The sequence below is a fragment of the Anarrhichthys ocellatus genome, unplaced genomic scaffold, assembly GCF_004355925.1.
Source record: "Anarrhichthys ocellatus isolate YVR2014 unplaced genomic scaffold, GSC_Weel_1.0 scaffold15, whole genome shotgun sequence".
Classification (NCBI taxonomy): domain Eukaryota; kingdom Metazoa; phylum Chordata; class Actinopteri; order Perciformes; family Anarhichadidae; genus Anarrhichthys; species Anarrhichthys ocellatus.
In genome coordinates this window covers 7,050,816-7,073,414 of record NW_022280045.1, presented here as the reverse complement: position 1 = coordinate 7,073,414, position 22,599 = coordinate 7,050,816, and the positions used below count along the sequence as shown (strand labels likewise).

Below are 22,599 nucleotides of genomic sequence, written 5' to 3'. Positions count from 1 at the left end.
CACTCTTTATCAATCCAACCAAATCCGTCTGGATAGCGAGACTTTCTCTGTAAACCCCCTGCAGTCCCAAACCCACAGAGTGGAGCCGATCCTTTTCACTGAGCCACACGTGGCAGATCTCTTCAATCTTTTTAGCAGATTAGATATGTTACGTGGGAGCAAACCTCAGGAGCTTCAAGGTGTCAGCTTTGATTTTTCAGGTTACCACTTTCTGATTCCTTGGTTGGGCTTAATGTTAAGTGTTTCATCCCTACTGATCCGCCTGGCTCGGGATCAACCTGTGTAACACCTGATCTGATGGAGTGTGTGCTCTGAACTGACCTCTCCCTCCGAGCGCATCGGTGCAGCCGTTGAAAGTCGATGCCTGGCCGCCACAGTACGCGTTATTTTAAAACATGGGGACAGCATGTTTGCAGAGCACAGCAGTTTAGCATCCCATCTTCTCATTTTAAATGTTCTCTGAAAGGAACAGGGAGATGCGCTCCTTCGCTTTCTCGATGGTTCATACTGAGGCTCCTCACAAAGCCCGTGTGTGCCGAGGGGATTTATCCGATCCCTGCGGTGCTATCAGATCAAGGTCAGGCATCACTCACCGACGAGGAGGAGAACCCTATTATTAAAAGGTAACCATGGCAACAAAGAGAGGCGACAGAAGAGCCTCGAGCACATGCGGCTTCATATGGTGTGGAGTGCTTGAAAAGCCCTCGTTGTTGCAGCAGTGGTGGCGCTTTGGTCAAGTGCTGCTGATGTGAATAAGAAGACAAAACATGCTGCGATCATATGACATGCATGAACAAGAACACGGCAGGAACAGAGAGCATGTGATTGATTCATACATTTATTCATTATCATGTACAAATTGAATTCCGGTGGTACAAAGCTGTTGTAAGACTCCAGTGCTCACCCTCCTGTTGTCTTTATTGCAGTAAAAAAAGGAAATACCAGCATGATCAAGAGTCAAGAGGTACTTTGGCAAATATAAATTATGTGTTAAGAAGGCAAGCAGACATCTCGAGAAATGTAACGTGAGGGGAAAGAACGGCGCAAAAATATCAATGAGCGGCCGGCTCATGTCAGCAGCACGCATTAAAAAAAAGAAAAGAAGAATAAAAATCCATAAAATATTTAATTTTAAACAACACACAGTTAAAACAAGTGGACAGCAGAAGAGTCTCAGTGTTCTTCCTTTCTTCATCGTTACACAGACTGCGAGATACGGACTCACAGCATGTATGGAGGATATTGCAATTCTGTGTGTGCGCTTGTGAGTGTATGTATCTTACATATGTATAGTGTGTGAGCTCACGTCTGCGATTATGCGTATAGTATTCCATTTCAAATCTGTGAACTGTAGTCCCATTCCTTCCACTGACTCAAGTCAATAAAACAGCGGGAAGAGCGAGGGGGGGAGGGGGGGGAGACAACACAATAACATTTGGCAAAAACCCATCATGGTTGCAGAGGTGAGGACGCGGGTGAGCGATGATGAGTCAATGTGACACAGCCTGCTAATATTTCTCCTTGTCTTTGTTCGGCTTTCAGGGTGAGACACCAAATCTCTGTGCTCGTAACCCCTACCCCAGACTGTACACAGGGTGTGTGGGGGGGGGGGGGGCATGGAGGAGACAGCGCGAACAAGCGAGTAACAACACGAGACAGACCGAGCGAAAGAGGGAAGTGTAGTGGAAAGGCTATGTGACTAGTTCATAGGAGAGAGTGGCTCATGGCTGCAGAGCGTGTGACGCTCTCTCGATGACAGGGTGACCAGTTGGACACTGGGGGTTTTGGGGGAGAGGGGAGGAGAGGGAGAGTAAAGGTGGGCGGTGAGCTGGAGGGGTAAAAGGAGGACAGAGGGGGAAACTAGACTTCACTTCTCCCCTGTTGTTTCATTTCAGAGGTATTGTTGTAGAAAGTGCAGCAGCATTATCTCGTAGTGCTCTCCAGACTCAGGGCAGCGAATGCTGTGTCGCTCGTTGGGGTAAACCTGAAAAATGGAAATAGGGCAACCGCGTTACAGACTGATGTGTGATACATGTATGTATCCAGTAAAATCAACATAACATAACAAGTGGTATTCTTCATATATAAAACCCTGAAATTGTTTTTTTTTACTACCATTTAACATTAGAGCGGTCTAAGGCAATACACAAAACACATTTGTTGTTGGTTTTGTGCATTTTTGTGGTGCAGAGATAATAACAAAAACATTTATGATGAAAAGATATGTAGATTCCCCCTACTATGAAGCATTCATATAACAACTTTAAAAAATGTGTTAAGTGGGTAGAAGGCGGCTTGTGATGCTAACCTGAAGCTGATAGGGCTTCCCAGCACGGATTATCTGTGACACGAGGAAGTTGGTGTGGAAAAAGTGCACATTCTCATCTAGAAATCCATGTAGAATCAGCAGACGGTTGGGTCTGGAATGACAAGGAACACATGGTTACAATATGATGGGCTTCCATACACGAGTAAGACAAACCATTAAAACACATTAATCCATCCACCATTAATCCCTTCATGATTGCAAAACAGGAAAAGCCGAAATAAAAAACAGAAACGGTAAAATACTGCAGCTGCAGGGCTTCAGAGACTCTAGTTTCACTCCAGCATCATAGAGCAGTGCTCCAACATGCCGTTTGTCAGGCCCTCAGGGCTTCCTTAGCCTGCCACTTGTAAATCCTAATTTCACCTTTCTACATTTTAATAACAGCTGTTATAAAGAGATTCGCAATGCAGGGAACAAATCACCAACGTGTCCACACCTGAAAGAAAGAAAATACCAGCTCCACGGCATGGACATGTTTTCATAAAGCATTGCTTTCACATTTTAGGTTCAGGACCATCATGACCCCAGCACAAATATTTGGTGGAAGAATGGCATCCCCCATGTGTAAGAGGGAATGCCCAAATCATCAATCATACGTGTCATCATGAAAACACGTACAGATATCTATGCACCTTGGTTTGAATAACTCCTGAAATATTTAGAAGTTTCAAGCACTAAACTTATAAAATTGTTAAAAAAAGAAAGTGTGTGTACTGACTCGCTGGGCAGCTTGTCCACGTGCAGAGCCACAGAGCCCTCCTCGTAGCCCTGCTGGTTGTTCTCGGGCACGTCCATGTAGCGCTCTGTGTAGCCGGTGTCGTACGCCATCCACACAGTCACCGGGGCACCCGCAATGGCCAACTGACAGGGAAGCACAGCGTAGTCAGATGGGAAAGAATGAAGAATAAAACACTGTATCTTACTCTGGAGAGCAACTCACGAGAAGAAGGTGGTTGCTTAGATTTACTGTATGATTCTAAAGTATATGCTCAGTATATTTTGATGTTTTTGGCGCAGTTTGATATACATTTAGCAAATAAAACACATTGGAATATTAAACTTTCGATCCCTGTAACTCACAGAATTATCTGTGAATACACTTACTGAAGAAACGTTATGAACAAACACATTGTGCAACACAGACACCATGTGGATGTAAGCTGCAACTACATCGCAAGTTCAAACTTTGAGATCAAATACTTCAGGAATTAAGCAATGAATTCTGTGCATACTGTGGTGATACACTACTATGCTCACTCACAGAATGATTGTGTGAGTGTATGGTTTAAGGATAAAGGAAGCGTCCCAACCTTGAAGACGTTGGGTCGCTGAATGAGGCCCATGAGAGAGAGGAAACCTCCGTAGGACCAGCCGTGAATGGCAACACGGCTCAGGTCCACAAATTTAAACTTCTCCGCCACATACTGCAGCCCCTCCACCTGGTCTTCGATCTCCACCTGACCCTGAAGAGACAAGTGTTCATTAGAGTGTTTTATGGCATTCCATCATGTTAAATTACAATCGATTTCTTCGACTGAAGGGATTTAATACTTTACCATTTTGTTTTTCAGAGCTCCTTCAAATTCAAGGCCCCTCTGACAGGAACCCCTCCCATCAATGACGACCACAGCGTAGCCCAGAGACGCCAGCGTGTTCAGACGGAGGTACTTCATCCCCTTGAAGGAGTTGTTCACCAGCTGCACCTGAATACGTAAACAAAATGTTGGTTTGTTTTAATCTACACTGTCATACAGATTTAAAGCTACATTTTGTGAACACTAAATATTGATAACATCCCAATCCCAGATTAAACTGAATGTGTATCCACAGACCTGTGGGCCTCCGTACACAAAGAGAACCGTGGGGTGTTTCCTGCCAGGCTGCAGGTTGTGAGGCTTGTACACCATCCCGTGAAGCTGGAAGCCCGACTTCCCTGGAAAGTCAAAAATCTCCGGTGGATTGTAATCTCCCGGGCAACCTGGAAGACACATGAACACACGTGTTCGTTAGGTTAGCATGTTCTCAAACTATCAGGGATCAACTCCTAGTGGAACTTTAAAGGGATGAGTCAGCAAAACCACACACGAAAGCACGCAAATTACAAGTGCAGTGGATATTTTTTTGTATATTAAAAAAAACAACACTTGTATTTGTTTTACACAGTAAAAGTAAATGGACCAAATAAGTGATTTGGTATTAGATTGTGATACATTTTCTTTTGGAAAGTTAGTGATACTCTGGAACCAGTACTGCAATATGTCTTGCAGTACTGGGGTTGGTATAGGATTATTTGTCCTTTACAGCTGACATTTAAATTCTGAAACTGTTCTGCTTTCCCATTCTTCTACTTCCAAAATAGGGTGTTTAATTGAGAGTTAATAGCACCAACATGCGCCGTGACTCTAGGGGGGACCCCTGTATCATGCTATGTTCACACTACCAGCGAAAAAAGCAACAAAACAGCCAAGAGTAGCCAGCTCCATTGTCACTGAGCCCTTTTAAGTGTTGTCCAAGCGCTCATTAATGTAGCTTTTAACGAAACACAATGAAATGTGTCGAGCGTCAATTTGTAGCTTCATGTCACCGGCTTCCATTGAAAAAGACTTGCAACCTGTTGCTGTGTCGCTCGTGGTGTGAACACAGCATAAAGCCCCTAAACGTCTACCAAAGCAGAAACACCTGTAAACATAATAGCCAAGGATTACCGTCTCACTCCTGGTACTATTAATGAATCATAAACGACAATCAACCCCGACACCAATTGCTGTGGATGTTGAAGGTATTTAAGCAGCACATTATCGGATTGCTGTCAGGATTGTCTGGAGGACGCGACTGTGGATCGAACTGACTGTCCTTGATTTAATCAAAGCCAGACCTCCCCTGTCCCCTACAGACTCCATTGATTGTTCCAAAAATAAAAGCACAGACTGTCGTGGGGAACCTTCAAACGTGGCCAGACTGCTCTCTAAGAAAAACTGAGCGAGCCCAATAATGTAAACACAAACTCTGTCACGTCCTGTTTACCTGGTGACTCCATCATGCTGGCCCAGAATTCAGGTAGCACGTGTAGTGGGTCACCCTCTGAGCTGGTCAGTTTGTAGACGTGGACACATGGAGGCGTACTCACATTACTGTAGTGGCTGACAAAAAAGTCAAAGTTCTGCAGAATAAGAGAAGGGAGAGAGTTGCAAAATATATTAAAATAAAGAATTATGTACAAAACAGAGCTGACAAAAAAGGAAGGGAAAGACTGAGGGAGGAATTATAATGCAACACCACATGCTACAAGGATCTGAGTTAAAACCCAACATGAGCCACCGTCAATGTAAAATACATTCATCCCTTATACTGCAGATCATCCAAACTATGCCTGCCTTTGACAGCTTTTTTTTCAGATTGTGAAGAGAGCAATATCTCAACAACATTGTGGGCTGTTATGAATATGGATAAACGAACATCTGGATGAGAAAATAAATGAATGGACTAATGACATGCGCAGGTATGTATTTGGATGAGTGGTTTACCTGACTGACGGAGCAGCTATGAGAGAAGCCAGGCTTGGTTAGTCTGACCACATCTCCAGGTGAGTCATAGCTGACCACATAGAGGTGGTGCTCCAGAGGAGTGTCTCTGGTGCCCTGGAAGTACACCAACTCCGATGCCTCATTCACCCAAATCTAACAAAAGGGAGAAACATTAAAAGGACAATGAAAAGACAATAGCAGTGAGGCCGAGGCATGACACTGAGAAGTACTGATGATGGAGCCACTGACATATCAACTTAGTTCTGTATCGCTCGTGTTTTAATGTTGAACCCGAGCATGTTGGGAGGAAAAAAACATTTGAGAAACTCTGCAGTTGAGCTCACTGCATTTAAATACATTTATAAAGCTAACCTTGGAACCATGTCTTGCCAGCACCTCCCATTCTCCACTGGTCAATGTAACCTCCTCCTTGATTGCACATTTGAAGTCTCCTGAAGAAAACAGATAACAGAATCAACATGCTCCTTGACACACCGAACACTGACGTGAAACCATGAATATTTGATAGGAAAACGTCAAAGAAATGAAGGAGCATGTGCTAGTTGTTCACCCTCTGTGTGTTGGTAGTCCTCCGTCCAACGGTGGCAGCCCGGTTGTAACGGGGAGGTGATTTTATACAGATGGCTGAAACCCGTTTTAGACTCGTTTACCCAAATGAAAGTAAACTCATCTTCTGCCGTTTGAATAAAAGGATAGAATATATCATGAACCTGCACAAAAGAGAAGAACAGTCAGTTACTGAATCCTTGAAGCATTCACAACCGTAACAATTCGTTGATTATAAAACATCACAGACATTAGTTTAAGGGTACCACGTGGAAAGACCTACATTGATCCAGACGTCTGTAGTCTCTTCATAGATTATGTACGGCTGTGTGTTACTGGGCACGGCCTCCAGACTCTCCTGCCTCTGAGCTGGGTCATCTGTGACCGGGATGAAGAGGGCTGGAGGCAGCAGGACCAGCTGTAGTTTTCTCTGACTGCGGTCCAGTAGCACCGCCCAGCCACTAGAGCGACACGGAGCAGACAGAACTCAGAAGATCGCATTAGAAGAAATCATAAACAGAAGCATCTTGTCCAGTCAAGGTGCGGTCGATACCACAGTTTAGGCGACGTGGTTCAGCGTGAGTTCAACAATGCACAGTGATACATTTTGAACAGAGAGTTTGGTTCAAATACCCAAACCGTCGCAGCCGTTATTATCCGTGTCCACATGTTTCCCAATTCATGTCACTATATTAGTCCCAATACCAGGCTGTATACCTTCTGGTGGTATGTATTTTGAGAATAACCGCACTCACTATTTGCCGTCACTCGTCCAGCCTACTCTGGCGATGTATTCTGTCCCAGGAAACAAGGTGGTGAAGGGGACGACCAGTTCTTTGTCTTGTGTGCTCACAATCTGTAATTACAACCATGAACACACATTAGGAAAGCCTGGATATGATTTTGAAGAAGCGAAGAAGCAAAAAAGACAAAGACAGGCAGTGAAAGACTTACTCTTCCCTGGTGGTCTGTCTTGATCTCTGCCAGTTTGAGGGTAGCCTGGGGATTTTTGCTCCCTGTAAGTAAAGACGTAAGGAAAATGTAAAATGATAGAAATTCATTTGTTACATTTAACTGCTGTGTGCACACAGTGTAGGCAACACTGACCTGTACGGGGATATCTGTATGCGTCTGCTTTACGCTCCTCCAGTGCCGGAGATGGAACATGAATAATCTCTACCTCCGTCTCATCCACCTCTTCATACAGCAGGTACACTGTTTTACCTCCGTTAGGGTCTGACAGGGGGATAAAAAAACTGTTTTGGGGGAAGTGTATACAGAAAATAGTGGATGCAAACTCAAAATGAACTAATTTCATAGATGGAGGTAAAACTATTTAAAAAAAAAAAAAGGTATAAAAAATACCTTCCACTGCCGAGGGACTCCACCAGTAACCGGTGAAACGGTCAAACTCTTCTTGGATGACAAATGTTGCTACACCTGCAGACTTGGGGTCCTCCTTTACATTATCCACACCTGGAGAAAGGCAAGTAGTATGAGATGATGATGAAAATACAGGGGAAATCGAACAATTGTTGTTCTTTTGTAATTTAAAGAGGATACTCGAGCATGTAAAGCTACTTATTGCGCGACATTTTATTGCCTCCAGACCTTTGTGGCAGTAAGTGAGTCTCCTTTCCTCGCCAGTCTTAATGTGGGCTATCCACAGGTCGTTATTGTTGATGAAGGCTAAGAAGTCAGGGTCTCCAGGGCAGATCTTGGGGTCCATGCGGGTCCCTGAGCACTGGGTCTTGATCTCCACGGGCTTTACAGGAGCAGACTGCTAAAAGCAACATACACAATCTTAGTGCAAGGCAAGCGGAAGATGAGAGACCTGTCTGATGCAAGGATGGTCTTCACTGAAGACATGAAAAGGTACACTAACCACAGTGAGGTGCTGAGATTAGAATTATTACTCAATCTCCCTAAATAATTTAACTCTCCACTCATTTAAAGTAGCTTATCAAAGCTACTAAAGACACAAACATGATCTTGATCAGTATCCCAGGTTCAACCCTGCAGCTTAAAGTGGACGACGAAGAGGACGACTGTGACAAACATAACACAACATTTGCTATACAGACACTATAGGTTAAAAGATTGCTTTCGAGCGTATTTGGCATCTCTGAGACAGCCGGAAGGCTGGCCTATAGAAAAGGGTAATATGGTATTTTGATCATCTTTCCTCTCATAACATCGTTTGCATTGCATGATGAATATGATACCACTAGCAGACCAGCAGTGATACAGATTCAACATTTACAATCACAATTATTATAAATAGAATAAAATGCACAGCTCTCAGCTGTCCCGAGTATCTAAGAATTCCAAATTGAAGACAGAAACAGCCGTGTACTCACTATGAAGCCATTGCTGCCTCCGTCCTGACAGTAGAAGAGGCTATTGCTGGCCTGAAAGAGGAACAGGCCGGTCTGGGCATGATAGTCATAGGAGGTGATACCGAAGGCTCCGAGACGTTTGCGCTCTCTCAGCAACTCCTCCTCTCGAGAGTAGGCCCCCTGGTGCGGAGTGGCCTTAAAGAACAGGAAGTCAGATGTAAGCAGATGTAAACAGAACCACATTCAACTGACCCATCACCCCAAGATCATAGAACCGCACAATGGTTGTACAGTGCGAGCATTCCTCTCATAGTTTATACCACGGTGATTTCACCACACCTTCAGCGACTGCTTATCTCAAAGTAGTGCTATTTGATACCGGCCCTGCACGATCGGGAGGAGAAGAAGGGGAATTCACCTGAAAGTGATCCAGCATCTGCTTCCATGACAACACCAAGAGGGCCTCTTTTCGGACCTTCTTGGGGATTTCTGAGTAGAGTAGTGAGTTCTCTCTGCTTCCATAAGGCATTCCTAGTACGCACACGGAAAAGAAACAAAAGGCCTTTTCAACAACAACAACTGGTGCTAGGGTGGAAAAGGAGAAATTTTGACACAGTGATTGTTTTTAATATCACCAGGCAATCATATTCTGCCCCATCGTCACGCATCAATCAGCTTACCGAGGTAGTACAAGCGGTGGGAGTGGGGTCCGTTCTCATCCTTCTTCTGCACGAACTGGAAATCGTGGGGAGCCTTGTTGGCGATCATGCCAGAGTACTTCCTGCTACAGTGGATGATGTCACGGAGGCCCTCCCACGTGTGTTTCTCCACAAAGAACTGAGACGGCACATCCTCCATCTCAACCACCTCTGTGCTGTCCGAAAGGCCGTCCACAGCCGTCATGCTCACTGTCACACAGCTGGATGTGGACATTAGAAAGATTATGGTGAGAGGTGCAGGAACCCACAACTGCACTCATGAATTCTGCACTCATGAATTCCTTTAATGGTTAAGATTGTTTATTCATACATCTATCTAAACATCAAAGCAGTTAAAAGGAGATAACATGAACCCTTTACTGTACCTTTTCCAGATACCCTCTTTATTGTCACAAAGTTTTACCTTCTTGACTCTATGCATTCACCGGTCAGCACACCTCACTCCAATATCGTAACCTATGAACAAAGTACAGTACTAAGATCTTTGAAAATAGAAAACTAATGGAGTAAACAGTGGCACAGACTTATTATGACAGTAGGTAGACACATTTCTTTCTCCTTTCTTAACTGATGAGACATTCGTGACTGGGGGACAGTTTGACTACAACACAATGTGCCTCAAAGACAAGAGGAAAAACATAAATCATTCATGAAGACTTTTAAGAATATTGACTCAGTAACATGGAGCCATACAGCCATAACTACAGACCAGATTGACACAAAGGGATTGTAATTCCTGTTAAATCTCTCATGTGTTGGATGGATATGTACGGATGAAGTACAGGGAATACCTCACATTCCTCCCTTTATCCTTCTGTGTTGGGGAAAGGATTAGCATGACGCACACCATGTTAAAGAAGTAGTGGCAGATTGGTCAGGTGCTGTGGTGAGGCACCTTAACTCACAACAAATACAACCAGCATAATACCTCATCTTGAGTCACCAGCTGAAGAGTCAATCCAACAACAACCAGTATCACAGGTTAAACTGTCACCTGGTACCCACTAGTGGTATCTGTGTAAGGAGTGGGATGATGGAAGTGTATTTACGGATGGAGATTAACCAAAATGTTCAGATCTGACTATTTCTGTGCCTGTATAAGAAGTAGAGTGTCTATAATACTGATTGTGTTCTGCTAAAATCATCCCCTGTACAGTAAACGTTAACTTAACCTCTGTGTTACTATGTAAAATATGTTAAATGGAAAGAATTACGCTGCAACTTGTAACGGTATAATGTTACACGAAAAGGCCCCATTTTGTCTCTGCGGGGTTACTCAATGGTCAACAGCAATCTTATTTTAAGGTGTGTAACAGGTCGGGTGGAATAGTAAAATACCGGAGACGTTAATGTGATCGGCTAGCTAGCTTACAATAGAGCTTTGTTCTCAGATTTCAACTACTCATTCAGACCGGGGGAAAACACCGGTACATTCATTTGTGTTCACATTTTAAACGGTACGAACGTTGGTTATAATTGGCAGTGAATGTCGAAACCCCAGCTTGTTATGAAATGACAGTTAACAAACTACGACTTAAAAAAAACTAATCTAAGTTAGCTACATTTTGACATGACAGACCTCTTCTATCAGTTTTGCTCTTGAAGCTAACTAGCGGTAGCTACCCGTTAGCTACCGAGCTGGAAGCTAGCGAGCCGCTAACTAGCGGCTGCTGGATTTCTGGAAAAACAGACGCTTAGTCGCCCGTCACGACAGAACAAGCTGAAATTAGGAAGAATACTTACCAATCTGGCCACTGTTTCTTTAATCAGGTTCTGGATTGTATTAGCTTGGTGACAATAAAAAGATTGTGCAACTGCTAGAGGTTGAATCCATGGCCCAGAGTGGCCACACACAACATGTAGCTGAGCGAGAGGGGAGGAACCTTAGACCTGATAGAGTTCACACCGGTACTCTTTCAGAGCCGCACAGCCGCTCTGAGGAGGCGTCAGTGATGGTCAGTGCTGCGCTGCATGTGGCAGCACTGTTTTATTACCCAAATTGACTGTTTAGAAAATGTATTTCAACATTTCCTACGTACTACTTTTGACGGTGTATAAGCTTGTGTGACATTAATGCTCCACTCAGATTAACCGTTGAGACAACCAAAAAAAACATAAAAAGGTTAAAACATGACAGATAAGGTACCATACCAGCCATTACAGACTAATGAGTAGTTTTCCAATAAACCAATGTGTTTAATCCACTGGTCTGACTCTGTATCACTTTTGTTTTAATATTTGAATTTCAGATTTTCTGAAATCACTCGATGTCCTATGGTGAGTTGAAACAATCATGTTTACTGAAATATTCAGGTCTCGTAGTACCAATCACAACATTACAAACCCATTCTGTGTATTCATGAGCTATCTTGAAGCCACTCGTATTGTTTATCAAGACACCTCAAGAGGACAGAAGCTCAAACTCTAACATTACACCCCATACACAAGCATTTGATCTTCATTTTGAAATATTATGCTAAAGAAAGCAAAGCAGACAAGTTCTGTGGAGCAACCGGTTTTTTATTCATACAAAGAACACAGCCATTTTACTTCAGTGGGATGAACCGAGAAGAGTGTGTGGCTCCAATACCAGGGCGACCGTGCTTGACTGGCTTGTAAGTAATGGAGAACTCGCCCAGGTAGTGACCGCACATCTCAGGCTGCGGAGAAGAGGAACATGTTAGTAACAAGATACACGTCTTTGGTGTAGTCACAGCTGCATGTACAGTAATGTGGTAGTTACTGATCATAATCTGAGGTCTGACAAGATTTAAAGCAAAGTATACTTTAAAAAAAATGATTGCTTTGCTTAGTGCATTTGACTGGAGGAGCTAGGCGTCAGTTTAGAAGCTCTAGAAGAAGCTTCAGTTGTCAACACTAGATTGTCTGGTCTTAAACCAATTATTTATCATCACTATTATTCTGTAACATCCGGCCTTTATAACGAATTTATCTAAACACATTATTCTAGGTCTACATTTTACAAACTTAACACTGCAATTCTTTGGTCAAGATGTTAGACTCTTGTACTCTAGAGTTCTTTGTGGATCAACTCAAGATGGTTTAACTGACATTTTTGCAAAACAGTCTTACAGAGGCATGCCCATTGCCCAAAATTATCCTTCAGAGTTCTATCAACTTGAGTTGTGCATCAATAACAGTTTAATTAAATTTTATTTATATATCCCAATACCACAAATCTGTCTCAGAGGGCTTTACAATCTGTGAAGCATACGACATCCTGTCCTTTGACATCGAAAAAGGGAAAAACTCACCCCGCAAAAATCATCATATAAGCCCTGTATGACATGCGTTATTTGCAGCAACGCGTCAATGGTTCTGGTTCTGTATTAATAATGGAGCCATTGTTTGATATTGCCTGGCCTGTCAATTGGTCCCGATTGTTGACCTAAAGCATTCTTACACTGACATTAACTAATGGTAGATAGTTTGGTAGACGGGGACAGAACATCACCAACAAGGAACTATAACTTCTAAATGAGACCAACCGTACGCATTGGTGCTTTGAGTTGTGACAGCCGGCTCTGTACACACAAATGCAATATACCACAACCATATAAAGCCTTCTACCTTCTTAAATGTATACCAATTATGTTCTACATTCTCCAACAATATTACATTTTGTTGGAACTGCAAGTGATATTGCTTCCCAGGAATGTGCTCCGAGTAATGATAGGAGGCCCAAGAAATCTGGGGTTTCAAAGAGTACAAATGTCTCTCCCCACCACCGGACCAACACCACCTCACCTTGATTTCAACCTGGTTGAAAGTCTTGCCGTTGTACACTCCGACCATGGACCCGACCATCTCAGGCAGGATGACCATGTCCCTCAGGTGGGTCTTCACCACCTCTGGTTTCTCCATGGGGGGAGCCTCTTTCTTTGCCTTGCGCAGGCGCTTCAGGAGGGATTGCTGCTTGCGGCGCAGGCCACGGTTCAGCCTCCTCCTCTGGCGGGCACAGTACAGCTGCATCAGCTGCTCACTACACAGGGAGAGAGGACAGCGCCGTGTCAATGACGCCCCTGGTCATCTTTGAAATAAGTGTCAAGTACTTTATAATATGCACAACAGTGGGTTTGGTCATCTCACAGTCACTTCAATTGAAGTGTGTGCATCAGGTTGATGATTAAGGAATGTGTGGTCTACTCAGCTCCGGCACACAATGATTATACACCTTTATTTAACTCTGATCTTAACGTGATGAACTGAAAAGCTCTCAATACTCAAACTTGAGCAACAACAATAACAACCTCTTAGGGGCTGATCGTGGGACTTTATCAATGGGAGGAAAGCGAAGATTTACACTGATAAGCAAAGTGAGTTTTCTCTCTCTCTCTCACACACACACACACGGAGTTTGGAAAAAGGTTCTATACTGGCTCCAACTTACTACCATGAAGCATCAACTACTCCAGCTCAGTAGTGCATCACTTACTAGGACATGTCCAGAAGCTGGTCCAGGTCCACACCTCTGTAGGTGAACTTCCTGAAGGTACGCTTCTTCTTGATCTCGGTATCTGCCTGAAAAAGACAAACATCCCACTTAAGTATACAGCTCGCGTGAACATAACCTGAATTCATTGCCACTGATTAACATGGACGAAAGCGCGTATTAACCCTCACTCGAACCTACAATGACATGATAATTATGTAATATTTAGTGACGGGAACAGAACCACCGGGTTAGCTTAGCCACAGACGGCTATAGCTAATACAACGCCTTTAAGCACACATTTATCTGTCACTCTGAGCAACGATTTAAGACTGAATGGCCAGCGAACGCGTGAAGCTGTCGGATGACATAGCCAGCCATCCTCATTAGTTACTTTACAGTTCAGATGCATTCAGATGGTATTTGGGAAAGCTTCTCAAACAGTTATACACCTACCATCTTGCCTGAAGTTCCGGGAGAAAAGAACGGGCAGAAGTCTCGTTAGGCCTAATATCGCGCGATTTCAGGCAAACATCCGGTGGTGTTTTCCGGCGGTAGTTTGCACTGTGAACAGCAGGTGGTGCTGTTGTGCAAAAACGCCAGTTTTTAATTACAGTTTCAAGTTTCTTACCAACGTGTCCACTTTTTTATTATCTTGTTGAGTACTGTAGCTGCACAGCGTTATTTCTACATATCAAGAGGAAGGAAAACTAAAACTAAACAGGACAAAATGCAGACATGCAGCTTAATAACTCAAGAAGGGAAGAACGGTGGAAAGTACATTCAAGTACTATACTTGTGTACAATTTGGATGCACTTTACTTTAGTATTTCCATTTGATACTTCCACTTTATACTTCTACTCCACTACATTGTTAACTGGTGGATAACGCCTACACTTACCCCCTTAGCATCCGCACTAAAGAGACTTTTCCCCCCAGACTCACTCAAAGATCTCTCCAATATATTTATTTTTCATAATTAAGTACATTTAGCTGATTATCCGTCTTTACTTTTACTTAAGTCAAACTTTGACTGCTTGTAATTGAGTATTTTTAAATTGTGGTTACTTGTCCTTAAAGTATGTAAATACTTCTTCCACCACTGTGACTAATTAATATGCATTTATTGAAGTACTGGGACCTTACTTAAGTATTCCCATTTTAAGAGAGACCACCACATTTCAGATAAACATTGTACTTATAACACATTTATCCAATGCCTGTATCAGTACTTACAGTGCAGAATCATTTTTGACTTGAAAAAAAAGGCTCCATGCACTGGTACTGATTTTGTACTTTGTTTTAGCCTTCCTTTTATTAGTTTTGCTTTAAAGGATTCATTCCTGCAACTTCACCTTGAGCTAAATTAGTGAAGCTGAACATCTTGTCCCGTTTGGTCCTATAGGAACTTCTTCTGTGGTATCGAGCCATTCAAAGAGCTTTGGTGGTATTAACGAGGTTTGGAGATATCCTACCTGCCTCCCCTTAATATATTGGGCACAAGATAGATGATTACTCAATTATAATAATATCAGACACATATCTCAAAACCTGGACACTTACAACCAAAACGGTGTGTAAGGCTACATACCTCGGAGTTTCCCCCCCCCCCCGTTTAAACCAACGCTTTAGAAACATAACTTGTCCGTTTTGAATTATTAGTGCGCAGTAATGAAGTGCTGCAAGTTCTGGACTGCACTAAGAGGAAGAGTTTCTTAACCCTTCCTGTTATCTCTGGTCAACTCGTTTCTCATCTCATCAAGTCACCGTTATATATTTTTATGTACAAACTGATGTTGGTGCATTACTTTTTTTAGCAGAGTGCTAAACGACGACTAACTTACGTTGAGTGAATACATGTTTTCATGACATCAGTATTACTACAAACCAAATCAACACATGATAATGACTACACAACTTTATTACACCGTATTCACAAAAACAACCAATTCTCAATTCAAACATTTATTTTTCCACTGGCTGGATTATTCCAGAAGAAAAACAATAGTCCAAAACCAAAGGTTATTCAGAGTCAAGGTAAAAAAACAACTAAAAACAACCCCCATTCAAATCCCAAAATATGCATAAATAATCATCTAAAATGATCACATATAAGTGTGTGATTGGTTTGCATATCAACCAATATCTAAGACTTATTCACTGACAAAAAGAATCCAGTATTCTTGCTTGGAATGTTCAAAACTTCACTTGTTATTGTATCCCCTCCCCCACCTTCTTTAGTCCAAAGAAAACAGCTTCAGTTGGACTGGTTATGCAAACAAAGGAAGTATTTCCTCTGTTAAAAAAGAAATGAGTGAGAGAAAAGACAAAACTAGTAAAGACAAAATGTATATATATTGTTCCCACATCTGTCTGAACAACCAAAAGTGCTCACTACTGTTCGTCGATGAATACTGAGGGGATGAAGAAGATACTGAAGTAACAAACACGTTCACAGGAATTATCTTCATACAGATAAAACAGAAGCATGAGTGTTTTGATCAAAACAGGATGCACGTTCTCAAAAAAAACACTTTAAAAACTCCCCAATGTGTCACTTTTAGTTTCTGTTGCTCTTACAAAAAGCTAGGAATCTCCCTTAATGTAACCAATGAGTCAGCACAAATAAAACAAACAGGGAAAAAGAGAACAGTTGGCTTTGGCACAATATTAACAATCCCTGGGATAGAAAACTAGCTAAGCCAAAAATATTGGCTTTTGTGGTCACTTTAAATACAAAAACACAGTTCATCATGATATGCGTTACATGGTTTCAGGGGCAAGAAAACAATTTCATACTAATAAAAAGGATATGACCAAAAGAACCAGTGCAATATCCTGTGAGCCTTGAGGGTTCCTTTCTGCAGAACATGCCTCCTTTAGACGGACATCTTTCCCTTCCTCAGCTCCTTCCTTCTAGTAGTCCGTCCCATCTTCTTGGTACACCTGCTCTTCTTCGTGGTAACCTTGGTAACCCTCGTCTTGCAACTCCGGGACATAGTCACGGGCGACGGCGGCCCCGTTCTGATCCTCTGCAACCTCTCCGGCTTTGGGACAGTACTTGGCGTCATAGATCTGCCGACCCAGGCCAAAGTTCTGGCCGCTCTGGTTGGCTCCCTGGCTGTAGCCCATCTGTAGAGACATGGTGCTGTTGTCACACTTGTCTGTGCCCAGCTTCTGGTCGTAGATGGCACGTCTTGTCCCTGGAGCCGTCATCCCAGCCTGTGGACCAAGACAATAAGGATCACAAGCCTTAAAAAAACAGCTATAAACAGTATTAAGACAATCCAGGAGTTTTCTACAAGACTAAACATGGCACTAGTTTATAGTAGTAGAAGTACGGTGATGCCCTGAGGTGCATTTCCTATAGTTGTGATCTCACGAGGAGCTGGGAACATGTTGCAGTACCTGGCTCGCCCCCTTGTTGGTTCCCATCTGCAGGCTGATGGTGGTGTTGTCCATGGGGGGCTGGATTTGAACTTTGGGGTCATACAAGTGCCTCCTGGTGCCGTATGCGTTCATACCCGCCTGACTGGCGCACTTGTTGGTCCCCATCTAAAGACAGAAGCACCACAATAAATGGTCGTAAAGGCTTGATAACAAGAGTTTTGCTTCGATCCTCTTGCACAACAACAAACTGGTAAAATTTTGCATAATAACAACAACGTGAGTGAACAAAGTGTCAGTCAGCTGTCAGCCATGACTTCATCATACTCAAATGTTGTATTGCAAGTTTCCTCACCGTCATGTCTATCTGAGATACATCTTAGCGACAGACAATAATAAAACAGAGTTGGAACAAAGAGCAGCATTTAGTCTGAAGTATGCCAGGAGATCATGACGGGTTGCGAATAGTTTCGACACATTCAGCAGTGAGCTCGGCTTTCCAAGCAGCTGAAGAGCCTCACCTCTGTCAGATTCAGCCAAAATATCAAATGAATAAGCTGTAACTAACATTTCAGTCATGTCAAATACGTTTTTCATTTATCGACAACCTGTAAGTGAACGGTGGCCTCCTCGAGTATAAATGTCAGACCTGCACCAACATTAGTGTGTGTCATGTGACCACCGACTGTAAATAAAAGCTGTGTGTCTGTTTGACATTGCAAATAAATGAGAAGTGGTTTAAATGAAGGACTGCGATAGGTTCGAGAGTTTCAGATCTAAAACTGAACTGCTGCCAACTCATTTTAAACTCTCATGCTCACCCAGGAATCTCCAAAAAAAACAAACAAAAAAAAAAAAACACACCTGTAGGCCGATGACGCACTGCCCAGCCTTCATCTTCTCTTCGTCAAACAGCCTCTCCTGCTTGTCAGCGTACTTCACCCCGATGTCCACTCGTGACTGGCAGCCCCGGGTCTTTGCCTGAAAGAAGCAACGTGTAGATGGTTGTAGTAATAACAGTAATAATAGTAATAATAATAATAATAATAATAATAATAATTCAGCTTTCCATGACAGATGAAAGGAAGAGGTCACTCCCACCACTACTGTCAGAGGACTCACCATGCTAGCGAGTGCGAGCAGCGTTGTCTGCACCTGCGTCATGTTGCCGTTCTCAAACAGGTCATTGGCCTCGAAGAGATCGTGAGGCTTCAGGCCAAAATTTGTGGTGGATTTGATGAAGTTCGTCAGGTTCTCCAGCTAAAAACCCACACCAATTTAAAAACATGATCAATAACAATGCGTGTGCAGGATTTTAGAATGACGGAGGTGTGATTACATCCCATTACAAATTCTATCGTTAACAAGAAGCAGTCCTGTAGCTGTGAAAGAGAGTTTCAGAAGCAGTGGCTGTACTTTCAACACGCAAGCATCATCATGACCGAGCAGGATTCAGCGCACAGACATCCTGACACAATACGGCAGCACAGGGAGCCATTTGTTAAAGTCCAAAAACAAGTCTCTAACTGCATGGAACATAATCTCTAGTGTCAATGCGTCGCTGCAATCAAAAAGATGCATTCAGCCGCTCCCTCACCTGGTTAAAAAGCATGTGTCATCCACCAACTCACCTGGTGCCAGTTCAGCGCTGATTGGTTGATCTTTTTCACAGAGCCTGGGGCCAGCTTGTTGATAAGGCTGTGAGGAGAAAGAGGGAAATACTCTAGTTTACCATCCAAACACTGGAGATGATGATGATAATAATATGATGGATGATCACGGTGTACCAGACAATCTGATCTCTGCTTACGTGCACAAAATGACTCCACTCTTCAGGCCTTTCTGGAAGTCGTGGCCGATGGTGGCGCCCGTCTGGTCTTCGATCCAGACCCTCAGCTCCTCCTCTTTCTGAGCATCATACTTCTGTGCGATCTGGTCGGGCAGAGGTCAAAGGTCACATATGTTCCATGAGCAGCAATAAGAGCCAGCAGGTGATTTGTTAAATGCATCCATAAGATACCTTTAGGCTCTTTAGGATTTAGTAGATTTCATTAAGATACCAAAAACTGAGCTGTATCCACAACATGTTAATTATATGTCCGCTAAAGTTTATTAGGACTGCATGTGATCAGGTTCATGGTCACCCGTGCATTTCACTTTGCCTCAGTGCAGCGTCTACAGAGGGTTTTTGTCTTTTTCAGCCCTTATAAAGAAAGGAGACATTGACGCGACCCAAACCACACACACATGGATATCCTGTTTGGTAAGCTGCTAAATTCACCACTGAAACACAGGAAGGCCGGGGCTGAAAGTGGGAGGGAGGGGAGAGTTTTAAGGGGCTTATGGCGGCACAAAGATTGATTTTCTTGTGAAGGGAATCACTGTTGAGGTGGTATGTTTTTTTTAATGATAGAAGTGTGAGAAACATGCTACGCAAGCTCTGACAGAAGCCATTCAGGGAGACCTTTATAGTCACGTAGAACAGTTAGGAGCAATGTGTGACAAACTGGAAAGCAGAAAAAAAAAAAAGATAATAAGGTGTTGATTGAGCTCCGTGCAAACAATCTCCCTCTGTCCCGAGGGCACCGAGAAGCTGAACCACAGAGTTTACCCCCCCATGTACATAGAAGCCTGCCGCACTCTCCTCACAGCTGGTTGTACTCTTAAAGAATGTCTGTCTAATTACATTTTCCTTCATTCGGTTATTATCCCATGAAAAAATACTTTTAATTACCCACAAAGAGTCAAGCTGAACACAAGGAATTTAGCCCACAGTTGTTGGACGGGAGCTGAATGAAGCGTTGATCCAATGAATGAATACAGACCGTTGCTTATTACAAATGGTCAACTTTGAGTTTACACTTCTGATTTTCTACATTAGTTTAAAGCAAAAGTTAAAGGGGTGGCTAAGAGGTGTTTGCCTCACATTTTATGGAGGAGACTACATCCCTGATGACAGGAAATACCACTTAAATCATCAACCACCCCCCTCCTCCTCCTCCTCCTCCTCTCCTTGTCAAGGACGTCACTGGTAACAGAGAGGAAAGTTACAAGCAAGAGCACAGCCTAGGAATGCAGATTCATATTTAAAACAACATTCAGCTGAAGGAGAGTGAAAGAAACACTGACACAGAGCAAAGCAGAGCCAGAAAAACCTTTATGGGCAATAAAATGAGTCTCAGATAACAGTCAGTCTCCTTGTGCATTACTGAAAATGAATGAACGTATTATTAAGAGGTAACAGCACATGTTTAAAGGGAAAGTCCCCCTGGTTATACAGCAGCTCAGTGTGATACACAACGTGGTGAGGACAGTAATCTCCTGCATCAGTCCTGGTATGTTAAGTGGCGCACAGGCAGGTCAAAACAAACAAGGCCGCACTCACAGAAAGTTACACATTACCACAGAGTGGGGTCATGTTGGAGGCCGTTTGGTTTGTGTCCATTGTCAACACAAGGACGTATTACCAAAGGAAAAAAGCAAACCTCCTGCACTGACGTGACGTGATTGGAGCAAAGAAACGTTTTATCAAGAGAAGCAGCGAGACACCTTACCACAAGGAGGGGAGTAGGAAACTATTCATGCAGATAAAAATCACTAAAAAAAGACAGATGGAAGGTGGATTATCAGGATGGACGACTAACGGACCCGGGACTAACTCACTAACCCGGGTAGCAACGAGCTGCAAGCGCAATGGGCCGTCCTTCAATCAGAGGGTCGGCGGTTCGATCCCCGGCTCCGGCTCTGCTAGTCGCATGTCGATGTGTCCTTGAGGAAGACACTTAACCCCAAAATTTCTCCCGTAGCTGTGCCTACGGTGTAGAAATAATACGGAATCTGAATTGTAAGTCGCTTTGGATAAAGCGTCTGCTAAATGACTGTAATGCAATAGAACACTCTGGAAACGGGGGTAAAATTTTTGCCACAACGACATTCTTCTTTGCCAAGAGGGACAACGCCCAGTTTTTAACTATGTCTCGTGCAAGGGCAAAAAATAAATAAATAAATAAAATTAAAAAATATATATATATTCTAGTTTAAGACGTAAACTCAGGGTGAATATACACTTTGCAAAAGTGTTCTCACTGAACTTAAGTTTTTGTTAAAGTTAAAAAGTCAGTTTATCCTGTAAAAAAAATAAACTTTTAAATCTCTCCTGACAGGTTTTTTCCCCCAAACTAACCAACGTCTAAATACCTGACAGTGGCACGCAGATCAAAATGGAGGCCAGGTGAAGAAAAGAGCACAATGAGATGATGATGGGAAGAAAAGTTCAGAGCAAATAACTTTTTGTATTCTGATAAAAGAAAAATATTTACCTTGTTTTTGATTTCCGCTGATAATCCGAAGGAAGGGCCTTTGTTAAAAGACATTGTCAAAGAGTTGTGAGTTTTCTATGCAAGTACAAAGATGGACAGCTACTTGAGGATAAACACTGCACTGAATGATCTTCAACTTTCTCTGCCAATGAAACCTCGAAGTGAACTAAATACTTCCTTTCTTTTTGACGGCCGCCAATTAGAGCGATCCCACGGTTTCTATCAAAGAGCGTCGATTCAACAGTCAAGATAGTTCCCTTCTGGTAGTTCGTTAGAGGACTACCAGCGCGCGAAAACGGAGAAATGCATACTTATGAGTGGGCGGAACCTCTCAGTGTCCTTCATTATTAACATGCCATCATATTCTAGCATTAATAGCAACATAAGTCTTAGTCCCATTGGAATAGGATTACTTTACTCTACGTGGCTGTTGAAAATGTGTAATAACTTAAATTGCTTATTATATTTTAGTGTATTAATTTTGTCCTGTGTCAATTTGGGTTTTTACCAACCTGGAGAAACTAATCGTCAACACTTCAAAACTTTTTAGACACAATATATTTACATTGGACTATTTTTTGTCCAAAAAAATTATAAATAAGAAAAAGGGTTAATTTCTCCCATTTATATTTTATATTCCTTTATCAATGTTGATAGTTAAGGCTTTACAACAGTAGTTGGACCTTCGTGTGGGGAAATGAAAATCATTTATACGAGTGCAAAATTACAAATAAAAACAAATAAATTCAAGTACATCACACACCAGCTGCCTCGTGGAAAGTAGTGTGTAATGACAGTGACCATGTCATGCAGACAAAGGACGTATAATGAAGATGAAACAGGATGTGCCAGCAACCACAACTTAAGAACAACTCCACATTAATTCACAGTATAAACTTGTACATTTTACTTTCACCAATCACGGAAGTACACTGACAGGACTCCTCTTGCCTCTCTAAAC

At 42.7% G+C, this 22,599-nt stretch overlaps 3 protein-coding genes across 6 annotated transcripts; all 3 read right to left on the bottom strand.

Moving 5' to 3' along the window:
• Positions 1-821: 821 nt before the first annotated feature.
• LOC116387733 (dipeptidyl peptidase 9) lies at positions 822-11,959 on the bottom strand. 3 transcript variants are annotated; one of them, XM_031855078.1, is made up of 21 exons: positions 11,222-11,959; positions 9,844-9,934; positions 9,440-9,678; positions 9,178-9,290; positions 8,781-8,954; positions 8,032-8,203; positions 7,786-7,896; positions 7,528-7,656; positions 7,375-7,436; positions 7,176-7,276; positions 6,704-6,881; positions 6,425-6,584; positions 6,226-6,305; positions 5,854-6,006; positions 5,354-5,489; positions 4,162-4,307; positions 3,886-4,032; positions 3,640-3,792; positions 3,048-3,190; positions 2,309-2,420; positions 822-1,984 (listed from the first exon to the last, which is right to left on the bottom strand). In XM_031855078.1, the coding sequence occupies exons 2-21, from the start codon at positions 9,897-9,899 to the stop codon at positions 1,892-1,894; spliced, it is 2,658 nt and encodes an 885-aa protein (XP_031710938.1). In that variant the 5' UTR covers positions 9,900-9,934; positions 11,222-11,959; the 3' UTR covers positions 822-1,891. The 3 variants fall into 3 exon arrangements, with proteins under 3 accessions (XP_031710938.1, XP_031710940.1, XP_031710939.1); XM_031855080.1 differs by having other exon boundaries at positions 9,882-9,934; XM_031855079.1 differs by having other exon boundaries at positions 8,032-8,200; positions 9,844-11,959.
• A 21-nt stretch (positions 11,960-11,980) lies between these two features.
• On the bottom strand, positions 11,981-14,448 carry rps15 (ribosomal protein S15). Its single transcript, XM_031855081.1, has 4 exons — positions 14,388-14,448; positions 13,935-14,020; positions 13,247-13,481; positions 11,981-12,138 (listed from the first exon to the last, which is right to left on the bottom strand). Exons 1-4 carry the CDS (start codon positions 14,388-14,390, stop codon positions 12,025-12,027), a joined length of 438 nt encoding a protein of 145 aa, XP_031710941.1. The 5' UTR covers positions 14,391-14,448; the 3' UTR covers positions 11,981-12,024.
• A 1,387-nt stretch (positions 14,449-15,835) lies between these two features.
• On the bottom strand, positions 15,836-21,854 carry cnn2 (calponin 2). Of its 2 annotated transcripts, XM_031855364.1 has the most exons (7): positions 21,639-21,846; positions 19,130-19,251; positions 18,951-19,017; positions 18,442-18,579; positions 18,184-18,300; positions 17,341-17,487; positions 15,836-17,154 (listed from the first exon to the last, which is right to left on the bottom strand). In XM_031855364.1, exons 1-7 carry the CDS (start codon positions 21,690-21,692, stop codon positions 16,849-16,851), a joined length of 951 nt encoding a protein of 316 aa, XP_031711224.1. In that variant the 5' UTR covers positions 21,693-21,846; the 3' UTR covers positions 15,836-16,848. The 2 variants fall into 2 exon arrangements, with proteins under 2 accessions (XP_031711224.1, XP_031711223.1); XM_031855363.1 differs by having other exon boundaries at positions 18,184-18,579; positions 21,639-21,854.
• Between the last annotated feature and the right edge of the window lie 745 nt (positions 21,855-22,599).

Coding starts and splice junctions, on each gene's coding strand:
- rps15 (XM_031855081.1), bottom strand. Junction 13,482..13,934: donor CAGCTTCTGGACATGTCCTA/GTAAGTGATGCA, acceptor CTCCCTGTGTAG/TGAGCAGCTGATGCAGCTGT. Junction 12,139..13,246: donor TCAACCAGGTTGAAATCAAG/GTGAGGTGGTGT, acceptor TCTTCTCCGCAG/CCTGAGATGTGCGGTCACTA.
- cnn2 (XM_031855363.1), bottom strand. CDS start 21,692: ATGTCTTTTAACAAAGGCCCTTCCTTCGGATTATCAGCGGAAATCAAA. Junction 19,018..19,129: donor AGTGGAGTCATTTTGTGCAC/GTAAGCAGAGAT, acceptor TTCTCCTCACAG/CCTTATCAACAAGCTGGCCC. Junction 17,155..17,340: donor CCAACAAGGGGGCGAGCCAG/GTACTGCAACAT, acceptor CTTGGTCCACAG/GCTGGGATGACGGCTCCAGG.
- LOC116387733 (XM_031855078.1), bottom strand. CDS start 9,899: ATGCATAGAGTCAAGAAGGTAAAACTTTGTGACAATAAAGAGGGTATC. Junction 8,204..8,780: donor GAGGCAGCAATGGCTTCATA/GTGAGTACACGG, acceptor TGTTGCTTTTAG/CAGTCTGCTCCTGTAAAGCC. Junction 6,585..6,703: donor CTACAGACGTCTGGATCAAT/GTAGGTCTTTCC, acceptor TCTTTTGTGCAG/GTTCATGATATATTCTATCC.